The sequence below is a fragment of the Boleophthalmus pectinirostris genome, unplaced genomic scaffold (genome assembly GCF_026225935.1).
Source record: "Boleophthalmus pectinirostris isolate CB_2022bp ecotype Guang Dong unplaced genomic scaffold, ASM2622593v1 HiC_scaffold_1, whole genome shotgun sequence".
NCBI lineage: Eukaryota > Metazoa > Chordata > Actinopteri > Gobiiformes > Gobiidae > Boleophthalmus > Boleophthalmus pectinirostris.
This window is the reverse complement of record NW_026570970.1, coordinates 36,496,569-36,508,695: the sequence shown is the minus strand read 5'-3', so window position 1 is coordinate 36,508,695 and position 12,127 is coordinate 36,496,569. Positions and strand designations below refer to the sequence as shown.

At 38.8% G+C, this 12,127-nt stretch overlaps 1 protein-coding gene across 1 annotated transcript in view; it reads left to right on the top strand.

Moving 5' to 3' along the window:
- The window catches only part of gulp1a (GULP PTB domain containing engulfment adaptor 1a), a 301,457-nt gene extending 292,016 nt beyond the window's left edge, over positions 1-9,441 (top strand). The window contains 1 exon segment of the mRNA XM_055161647.1: positions 4,211-9,441. Within this exon segment, the coding sequence (XP_055017622.1) occupies positions 4,211-4,282 (72 nt within the window). The 3' untranslated portion in view covers positions 4,283-9,441.
- Positions 9,442-12,127: the final 2,686 nt, after the last annotated feature.

Below are 12,127 nucleotides of genomic sequence, written 5' to 3'. Positions count from 1 at the left end.
TTATTATTATTATTATTATTATTATTATTATTATTATATTATTATTATTATTATTATTATTTTATTATTATTATTACATTTTATACAGTTTTATTATTTTTATGTATTTGTTTTATTTGATGAAACACGTAACACACTCCAGTCCTGATTCAAGGCTAATTTGCAACACAGTTAGACTAGTAAATCATGCCATGTACATTTTAGTTTTAAATTAAAGCCACAGTATGTAACTTTTCAGTCTAAATGTCTGTTTTTTTTTGTGTTTATTGCACAGAAAAAACATATAAAAACATGCGTCCTTACTGTAAGTGGGCTTGCATCTCCACAAACTTGACTCGAATTTAGTACTTTCTGTTTCCATGGAATCATGCAGGTCACGTCCAACTCCAGAAAGTCACATGGGCTACGTTCAGACAGCAGCCTGAAGTGATCCAAATCTGATTTTTTCACTCCTATGCTCCTGTATCTGATCTTTTAATGAGTCTGAATGACACAGATCTGATTTTTTTTCAAATGTGACCCAGGACACTTGGATATGTGCTCCTAAAACCCATAAATATCTGATCTTTTGACATGTGACTTCAGTCTGAACGGTCAGGTCACATTCATCCCACCTACACGTCACAAATGTACACAAACATTCTTCATGTCAGATGAAAACTGTGTCTGAGCTCTGTGTCAGTGAAGCACATGTCAGTCCCACCACTCTTGTCTGTGACTCTGCATCCACATGTTTCTTTCTACGGACGTCACTGCCACTGCCCCACAAAACATCATGACCAAAAACCTCGTCCTTCTCCTTCTCAATCTCCTCCTTAAAACAAATAAGCTGTACATTAGTGTTATAACTTTTTTACAACCTCTATACCCTGTATCATATTTTGATGAACTTTTGCGAGTAATGAAAGGAATTGACCTTCAGTTGGTCATATTTTTGAAAAAAGTCCCCCCAGACTCAAAATGAAGTTTTCGTAAAGCCTCCAACAACCAGAATAAAACTGTTAGAAGGTTAATATCTGTTCAATCATAAAATAACCAAAGGCAATTTTCTCTTTAATAACACAGGAACAAAACACATAATCAGGGTAAAGATCATATAAAATAGGTCACTAAAAGTCAAAAAATGATGATTGTCAGTGAGTGTGTACACATGCACATCAATAACCCGGTTATGATCAGGTTTTTTGAGTATCCCGGTTTCTTCATGGTGCATGTAAACGCAGTATCCCGGTTTCAGTATCCCAGTTATGGCAGTATCCGATAGTAACCAGGATACTTGTGACATGTATACACAGTACCCCGGTTACTGCAACATAAAGTTGAGTGCGTATGCGTCCAAAAGACACTTTCCAGTCTTTTCACCACAACAGTAGCGACATAAATAAACTGACCAACATAAATAAAGTGACCAAATGAGTGAAATGACTGTAAAATTAAGAGCTGCGCTAAACCTGCACATGTACAATATGAACTCGTATGACCTGCACTTGTGTGATCGCTGAAAAGCTAAAACATGAACTATCTCCTATACGATATCCACACAGAACAGACTCACCATCATCAGCACCTCTTCTGTCACAAAAAGAGCACACATAATCCACAGAGACGTGTCCTTTAGTCCAAAAGAAACTGATCGCATCAGCGGCACAAGGAGCAGCTGTTTTTATCACCACTAACCGTTTATGCTAATTAGCAATGCGGTCTTAAGTTTCGTTTCTGTAAAACGTAAACAAATGTGATCAAAGCTGAATGATCTGATCAAACGGGCTGATGTGGATCTATAGTCTTTATGGTTTATATGTTGTAAAGTTGAGTTTATTTATGCAGAAGATTTTAATGAAGAATCTGTTGGTTTGATGTGCGCAGTGGATTGTGGGAGATCTCGTAGCTCCTTAGCTTCTTATGCTAAAGGAGCTCACGGTTTGTATTTTTCCTGGTTTATGAAATTGATTTAAGTTAATTTTTGAGCTTGCACATTTGTAAGATTATGTCAAGAAACCGGGATACTCCATTTGATCATGTACACAGGGATATGAGTGTCCCGGTTTCTCAGTGCACATGTAAACGCAGTAACCTGAATACTGACATAACCGGGATATGGCTAATAACTGGGATACTGATGTGCATGTATACACACTCAGTGTTGGTTAACAACGATGAATCGAATGACTTATAAAGTGAAAGCAAGAATAGAAACTGAAACTCCATTATATTATGATGCAGTTATTAACTTATTATTGATCCATTTTGAATTAAATTGACTTGTAATGGCCTTTGTGAGAACTTAGCACGGTTTCACATTTCATATCATTGGCTGTAATGTGCATTTAATATGTTTTGTTTTGGGGGGACTTTTATAAAAGAGTGTTGAAAATGTTGTTTGGTTTCTTCAATTATACCAAAAAGTTCATCCAATCATGAGGCAGGACTTTGATTTTGGGAATAAAGTTCCAAAAGTTATAACCCTACTGTCCATGTTCTGCTCCAGTACGACACCAACTTTAAAATCTCCAGGTGCTCAATGCTGCGTCCATGTTTAGACGACTTCTGACACTTTGGGGGCATTTAAAGTTCACACTGGAGATCACATACAAGTTACATTTACCGTATTTTTCGGACTAGAAGTCGCACTTTTTTTCATGGTTTGGGGGGTCTTTTAAATTTTCAGACTGACAGCCACGAGAAGGAGCTCTAGGCTTGTTTTCTGCACGTCTCCTGCAGAAAGAAAGTTTGGAGTGAGCGAGAAACTTGAATTCAATGGATTCAGTGGATGTAGTGATTTGGAGTGAGATGGAGAGTTTGATAAACTTGTTCTGTTCTATTGTTTATGCTATATTCACAGTGTTGTGCATGAACGAGTTCAAAAGAACACTTTCATCGAACACGTTCATTTTTCAGTGAACTTTGAACTTGAACGCAACGCTTTTGTAAATCAAGAACTTGAACGTGAATTTGTTCAAATTATGTGAGATGAACGACGTACGTCACTGTTGGTTCAGTCCTGGTTTAGACCTGGTTCAGTCCTGGTTCAGTCCTGGTTTAGACCTGGTTTAGACCTGGTTTAGTCCTGGTTCAGTCCTGGTTTAGACCTGGTTGAGTTCATCCTGGTTTAGACCTGGTTTAGACCTGGTTTAGTCCTAGTTCAGTCCTGGTTTAGACCTGGTTCAGTCCTGGTTTAGACCTGGTTCAGTCCTGGTTTAGACCTGGTTTAGTCCTGGTTTGGACCTGGTTCAGTTCTGGTTCAGTCCATATATGGTGCAAAAGTTCAGCATCTTAACAGTTCTTTTGGTGAGAGTAAATTAAAAGTGCTGCAATAGTCATGCAACGTTTTACATTTTAAATACAGTAATATTGTAATGTAACAAATGACTTTGAAATGACACTAACAAGTCATAAATAACACATTACAGTTTTAAAGTCACTTGCCCAACAGTGTATCTTGTAAAGTTGTTGTAAACTAGAAGTCAGTTTGAAAAATGAGTTCAGCCTTTCATTTACAGATCTCACCTAAAAATAAAATGAACTGAACTTTGAACTAGTTCAAATTTACAATTGTGAACTATGAACGTGAACTATTCACTTTGAACAAGTGTGAACTGAACTTTGAACTAGTTCATGAAAAGTGTGAACTTGCACAACACTGTATATTCAACTGAAGAACTGTTCATATGTGACATTAACATACCAGACGCCTATTCAGCCTGTTGTTCTTTATTCTGTTATTACTAGAACTTGCCTTTCAAGATGAAATGTTAGTTCCTGGCCTCTGATTTCATAAAATACATTTCCCCAAAAAAGTGCAATTGATATATGTTTTCTCTTCTTCATTACGCATTTTTTGGCTGGTGCGACTTACAGTCCGGAGTAACTTATAGTCAGAAAAAATATGATAATTGGAAATGTGAACTACCTCGCCAAAAAATCGACCATTAAGCCCCGCAGTCTGAATGTAGCCAAAGTGTTGCTTTAACTGCACTTATTGTGTCTAAAAGTGTATTCAAATATAGTTTTAATACCATTATCACATTTTTGTCACATCTTTTTGTCACAAGGTTCAGTCTGTGGTTTGTGTTGCGTGTGTGAGTTCTTTTTTTTTCCTGTTCATTTAAAAGTGTGTCTGCAGAAGCTCCATTGTTCTTCCTCTTCACTTGGACGATAAACATCTTCTCCTGTATTTCTTCCTAATCCGAGTTCCTGTTTATTCTTCCAGGAGGGGTTCAAAATGGGACTGACTCTAGAGGGCGCTGTGTTCTCTCTGGACCCGCTGGACAGTCGCTGCTGATCGTCTCAAGAGGAGGAAGAGGAGGAGAGGAGGAAGAGGAGGAAGAGGAGGAAGTGCCAAACTCGAGCCAAGATGTCCGCCATCCGTCCACACGTTCACAAGTTTATATGCACCCAGCGGAAAAACGCCCCGCACTGCAAAACAACTCTGACCGGAGTTCTCAGTATTGATCTTGTTTTCAAGTTTAGTGTAGTTTCAAAAGTAAAATCCAAACTTGTGGCTTTATAAATGCATTGCCCAAGAGCACAACAGTATGAACTCAGGAATTGAACCAGTTTGCATTGAAATAGTCAAAATTGGCAGTAGACAGACTAGAAGATCATGGCAAAAATTACATGAAACACACAAACTCCAGTGATTCAAAAACTAGTTTTGGTTGAACTTCATCATCAATAGCCACTAGTAAATTTTAAATAATAAAATCATTTGATCAAAGTCGGCCTGAAAACTCCTGATCGCAGCACGTCTAGTAGAAAAAGTTACACCACAAAAACTAAAATCTATCCAAGTTAAGATGACTTGAATTAAGAAAGTAAAATACATTTCACTTGACAAGTAAAACAATCTGTCAGTGGAACAAGACTTTTTGTTCTTAAATTATGAAAATACATCTGGTTACACTTAAAAAAAGAAAAACAACAACTCCTTGCACTTAAAATAAGAAACAGAATCAAATGTTACTTGAATTAAGAAAAACACACTTATTCCATTGTCAGATCATTTTACTTGTCAAGTTAAATCTAGTCAAAGTAAAATGTTCTTAATTTAAATCATTGTAACTTACTTAAATATTGTGTTTTGTGTACATATTATTTACAAAGAAGTGTGTTTGAGTTCTTCTTAAAGTGCCTATGACAGGTTAGACCTCTCATTTGACTAAAATACAGTCAACATCATGAGATTTCAGATTTGACTAAAAGTTTTTAACAGAATTCTCCCTGTTTGGTGTCAAAAAAAAAAAAAAAAAAAAAGTGTGATTCTCTAAAATAGAAATCTCTACTTCCTCTAGGATCAGGGGTGTCAAACTCAAATTGACAGAGGCCAAAATTAAAAACTGGAACTAAGTCATGGGCCAAACTAAATCCATACATCCAAACTAAATATTTATTGAAAAATGTATCTCCTTTCGAGATATGTAATGTACATTTTTTTCTTATTAAAATGTTTAATAATAGTTTTGCTTAAACACTGAATCCAGAACATGCAAAATATAAAATAATAACAACATTTTAAATAAATCATGTGTCTATAGTCTATCTGCAGCCAGCGGGCAGCTTTAACACATGTTTGATATGATCTCGCGGGCCAAATATAATTATAACACAAGGCCAAATTTGGCCCCCGAGCCTGAGTTTGACATGTCTGCTCTAGAGCAGTGTTTCTCAATTATTTTCTGTCATGCCCACTCTAGGAAGAAGAAAACATGTCTCGTGTCCCTTCATTCCTCAGAACTACTACCAAACATGGACAAATCGCACCCTCGCCTTCAGTAGTAGTAGTAGTAGTAGTAGTAGTAGTAGTAGTAGTAGTTCAGGAGTAGCTTTCAGTACCTGCAGCACGTGTCCGTCCATATTACTCACTGTGTTCACCTGCGTCATGAGGCGTCCGCTCCTGTGTTCTCCTCGTCTTTAAAGATCATGTCTGTTATAGTTCGGGGCACTCGCTTCATCCAGCGTGACAGAAACCACGTGTAATGCTGCAGCAGAATCAGCTCCTCTGCTGTTTGGTATGTCACCTTATATCAGGCATGTCCAAACTGCGGCCCGTGGGCCAAATGCGGCCCTCGGACAAATTTTTCTTGGCCCTCGGGGTTCCAGGTGATTTGGCCCCTATTACTTTGCATCAATTAAAAATGAACTTTTTTACCGCAAGTTTTTTGAAAATCTACTTTGATAAAGCAAATATTGAAGATTTAATGTGTGGTTTGAGAATTTTGAAATGAGTGAATAAAGACTGATGGCTTATTCTAAAGTGTTAAACATGCACATATTTCAATTATTCACTGTATTGAGCTCCAGTCTATGGCCCTCGATCGGCCCTCTGCTTCATCTGTGTTTAGACATGTGGCCCGTGATGAAAAAAGTTTGGACACCCCTGCCTTATATGATTCCAGTAGAGCGGGATGATTATTGTAATATTCAGCATGTTTTCTCTGAAAAAACTCAAACGGCTTATCAGCAGGATTGGGCTGTAATGTCTTTAAGTGACGCTGTAATTTATTTGGCTTCATGCTGTCCGGTGCCAACATTTTTAGTCACAGTAAACGCAGCGGTCTTTCCTCGTTTCCCGTCGTAGTCACAGTGAAGCCGAGCGCTACAGACGCTTTACATACCGTTTGTTCTCTGCACTTCATATCTCCTGCTCTATAGTGCTAATACTCCGTGCGCTCACTCCGACAATGAGAGCGTCACTGCCAACTACTGTAGTGGATGTGCATTTACACTTTACGAAAAAAAAAAACATATTCCCCGAGGTCACACGTGCCCCCTCTGGCATCGCACGCCCCGCTATTTGAGAAGAACTGCTCTAGAGAGTTTACTGTTCTCAACATATTTTTCAACTTTTCTTCACTAATTGTGTTCTTGATTGAAACTATAATTTATATTTATACAGCTGTAACTCAATTAAGTGGAAATTTCACCAGAATTTGTCACACATACTTTAACCATGTCCATGTGTGTGGACTATGATCATTGAAAGTAAAACATTTGCTTTGGATTAACTGAAAAAAAAAAAAAAAAAGTAATAATATTTGCGTGGGATTTTTAACTCTACACTAATAAATAGTGTGTAATTTTAATTATATCATATTAATAATAATGATAACCAACACTAACAAAAATAAAAACCTTATATTCAAATGAGGCCAAAATAAACCTGAAAAAATTAAATCAAAATGAATATTGAGAATCCAAGTCATGATTTGAAGCAGGATTGTTTTGCAGTGCACTTCCCATTGTAGAAAAGAGATATTTTTGTAAACAGAATCTCATAGTTTTGAGTACAGGTGACAGGTGTAAATAATGTAACGTTCAGAGGTACGGTCAGTGTGGGATTTTTCATACTCGAGCAGTTTGAGTGAATGCATTTGTTTAAAACATTCCTTTTGTACGTCCAGTGTTGATGACATATGATTATGAAATGTAGCTTCAGTTTCGCAGCAGCAGCAGAGTTTAAACAGACAGGACTGGAGACTCTCTCTAGAAACTCTATTTGTGTTGGGGTTGGTGCAGTGGCAGAGTGGTTAGCCTCTTGCCCAAGGACACAACAGCAGTATGTATTAGTCTGAGCAGCATTTGAACCACCAACCTTCCCTGACTTCATCTGCAAGAAGAGAAGTTTGTGATTATGGTTTCCACAGAAGAGGAATGAGTCATCATTTCTAGTACAACAGTGCCCTCTACTGGCCCTATTCAAATGTTTTTAAAAATCTAATTAAAGTGGAACTAAAAACATTAAATCCACGTTAATTTGGTTACGAAACTGTGAATATGTTTTTTTTAATAACATTATCTACCACTCCTAATCATTTTTTTGGCAACTTTAATGCTAACTAGGTATATTTGCAGCTTTCTGCTGCAAATGTATAAATGTAAGTGTGAGCTGACTCATGCCAGATTGATTCATCTGAATCACTCTGAACTGAGTTCTACACATCATCCCTCTGGAACGGCTCTCGCTGAAAGCCATTCATCCATCCATTTTCTTCCTCTTCATCCGGGGCCGGGTCGTGGAGGCAGCAGTCTGAGTAGGGAGGCCCAGACTTCTCTTTCCACGCACACTTCCTCCAGCTCTTCCGGGGGACCCCGAGGTGTTCCCAGGCCAGCCCAGAGACATAGTCCCTCCAGTGTGTCCTGGGTCTTCCCCAGGGTCTCCTTCCAGTGGGACATGCCTGGAACACCTCCTGAGGAGGTGTCCAGGAGGCATCAGAACAGATGTCCGAGCCACCTCAGCTGCTCCTCTCCACGTGGAGGAGCAGCGGCTCTGCTCCGAGCTCCTCCCATGTAACTGAGCTCCAACCCTATCTCTAAGGGAGCTCCCTGCCACCCTGCAGAGGAAACTCATTTCAGTCGCTTGTATCCGTGATCTCGTCCTTTCAGCCAATACCCAGAGCTCATGATCATAGGTGAGAGAAGGAACATAGATTGACGGTAAATCGAGAGCTTTGCCTTTCGACTCAACTCCCTCTTCAACACAGTGGTTCGATACAGCGACCGCATCACTGCCGACGCTGCACTGATCCGCTGAAATCTCAGTCCCAAAATCAATCTCGCTGAAAGAGTTTAGAAAAAGGAGGGACTTGCAGCAGAATGACTCAAGCTGATTGAGTGAACCACCCCAAAGTGCCCACCCACCAGTTTCTTTTTAGCCAATCACGGCAAACCTGTCAAAATTAAGTATCCAACTAGTGGCAGGTAAAACCAAAACAAGGGAACATGTTGGAGAGGGAACATGTCCATAAACAAATCTAACTGTTTCTGCAATACAAATTAAGCCACCATCACTGTCTGCCAGCACCACCATGTTTGTGCAGCTCTCTGTAGACTGTATATAGAATATATATAAAGTCTGTGGTGTGGGCCTGGAGCTTGAGGCTGTCGTCATGTCGCCTGAAACTCCTCCCCCTGTCAGACAAGCTCTGTGATTGGGCCGACCACTGCGAGGGTCTGATTTAAACTGTACAGTTGGAGCAAACCTAGATGGATTCTCGTGAGTTTGTGAACTCAAAAAGAAGAATCCATCCAGCAAGAATCCATCTTGCTGCACTAGGCTGGACTTCAGTGGCCTCTGCAATTTCAAGTACTATGTGACATCACACAAGACTGCCCTGATTACAGCCAGGTGTTTTTGATAGAAAGTTTGAAGTGTGGATACCTGTTAGACCAATCACACTCTTTCTTATTTTCAAAATCAGTTCTCTCCACATCCTCGTGTGCGCTCGGCTCTGCTGCTGCTGCTCAGAACATTCCAGTGTCTTTTACATTTCAGTATTAACATGTTTGAACTATAGTCATTTGATTCTTGTGTTCATGTTGTTTTTGCACCAGAAGGCACTTTGTTTTTTATGGGAGGTATTTTACTACATGTGGAAATGTCCACTCGGCATTTTGGTTGCAATGACTGTTGTTTGATTGATAATAAACAGATGTCTACACAAACGTTTGAGTCTTTTGAATAGAATACTTTTTAGTTTAAGTATTATACACTTCTCCAGTGCTTTCTGAAGGTGTGAGTCTGGTCACCGGTGAATCTTCCCAAGTTCAGATGGACAGGTGGATGAGCCAATGAGGGACGCTTATGGTCCGTCTGTATCAAAACAAATATGGCTGCTTACGACCAAAAAATAAGAGCAAATATTTTCACGGAGGGCTGAAAAACATGACAGATGTGTGCAGAATCAATGAGCGAAGCATATTAGTTTGTTGAGAAAGAAAAGTCAGTTTATTTATTAAAGGTGCACTGTGTAACTTTTCTGCTATCTGCTTGTCTCCATGGTGATATTATGACTTTGTCTGGAATGTTCCACAGTATGCCCTTAAACAAATATATCTTGTATTTATTCAATTTTTATGTTTTTATTTATTAAACTACTGCAAACCATGTACATTATTACTGCGATCGGGCCCACCTCTCCACAGATCTGACCTGTAACTTGGCCTGGTGACGAGGTCATGGAGATATAATGGTTAAATTAAATGTTGCACTGTAGGAAAAAACAATAACATCTACATGGAATCAAGCAGGTGCTGGACACTTTATTAGAAAGTTACACAGTGCGTCTTTAATGATGGGGACCAATGAGCTTTTTAGTTTCACGCGTTACTCAAACAAATCTGATTGGATGGTCATGTTTTTTCGGGCTTCAGACAACAGAGTGTGCACGGACAGTCTGGACACTCAACCTCGTCTAGATGTGACACATGAAACGAACGAGCACTTTGGTCAACATCATGTACAAACAAAAACACGTTTCTCTTTCCTCAGATGAATAAAATTTAGTGTTTCGCTCATTGATTCTGCAGAAATCCCTCTGATTGGCCAATCTGCCCGTCAATCACACCCATCTGACCTCTGGAAGGTTCACAAGTGACCAAACTCACATCTTCAGAAAGTGTTTAAGCAGTGTCTGTTCTGGACCTCAGACAAAGGTAAGTTAACCCATATAGAAGTAGTTTTTGTCAACTAAAAAGTATGTCTATGTATTTCACTTCCTGATCTGGTTTGGGTCTGGGGTTAAAAAGTAGGACTCGTAGACACATTCTTTCATTACCTTAAGTTTACTTTATATGATTTATTATCAGTACCTTATTTTTCAGACTATTAAGTGGCACTTTTTATCATGGTTTGGATGTTTCCGGTGTGACTTATATATTCAAATGTTGACAGTGAAGTGGTGAGAGGTTCTAGTCTTGTGTGTGAGTATCTGCTGCTCCTGTTCCTCCTGTACCACTGTCACTTCACTCTACTGCACATGTCTCCTGCAGAAAGAGCCTCTGTTCTGTCTGGATCATGTCAGTCGATCGCACCATTACTTCTGCACCACTGAACAATTTAACATTTAAACAAACTTATGAAGACGACTGAGAAAACTGAACACAAATAAACCCTAAAACAAAATCAGATTTTGCAGATTACAAACTGCAAGTCGTGAAATTTGCAGTAGAAAACGGTAATTGAGCAGCAGAAAGAAAGTTTGGAGTGAGAGAGAAACTTGTGACACCGGGAGGATGCACCATGAAACTTTCCTGAAGTCACTGGATGGATGGACAAAGTCTGGACTTCAGTGACACTGAAACCATCCTGTCGAGATTCAGAAAGACCCGAATAATTCTAACTGGAACTGATGCTGAGTCTGACGACAGCGACACAGAAGAGGAAGCGACGCTCTGTTTACCTCCGGAGGTCGAGGCCGAGTTGTTCAGAAGTGACACCGAGGATGAAGAATTGAATGGATTTAGTGATTTGGAGTGAGATGGAGAGTTTGGTTAAACTTGTTCTGTTCTGTTGTTTATGTTATAGTTTATCTGAAGAACTGTTCATATGTGACGTTAACAGTCTGTTGTTCTCTCTTCTATTGTTATTACTACAACTTGACTTTACACAGGAAATGTCAGTTCCTGGTCTCTGATTTTATAAAATACATTTCCCCCAAAAAGTGCAACTTATAGTCCAGAAAATACAGTAATTTTAATCATAGTTTAAGTTGCCAAAAATGTTTTACTGTATTGATAAGTGATGATGGTCCATTTCTATTTAGTTTGAATCAGCAGAAATATGACATGGACAAAATCTATGATGACAATATTTTAGCTGACAAAAGTAACTCTGTGTGAAAGCAAACACACGCAAAAAAAGAGAAAGGAAAGATTTATTTATTTATTTAAAAAAAAAAGTTAAATTTCATCTGCCTGTTTACCTGTAGTTTTTCCTGTCCTCTAAAATAAATAGATTGATTAAACTAATTAAAGGTGCTGCGTGCACTATGGAACTTTTCAGGGTCCACCACCTGCTTGTTTCCATGGGGATGTCATGACTTTTATTGTCTGGAAAGCTCCACAGTGTAGCATTAAACAGCAGTATGGCAACTACAGATGTGATGACTAAAAATACAGTGATTAACTTAAGTGGGCTCGCATAGATCTGACCTGTAACTTGGCTCAATCATGATTTAATGCCGTAGTGTGGAAAATTCCAGACAAAGCAATAACATCTCCATAGATACAAGCTCATCATCCACCAGAAAAGTTACACAGTGTAGCTTTAATAAACAAAAAGTCAATTCTACAGTTACAATAATCTATCCAGACCTGTCCCTGACCAAAGCTGAATTAACGTGACGAGAGC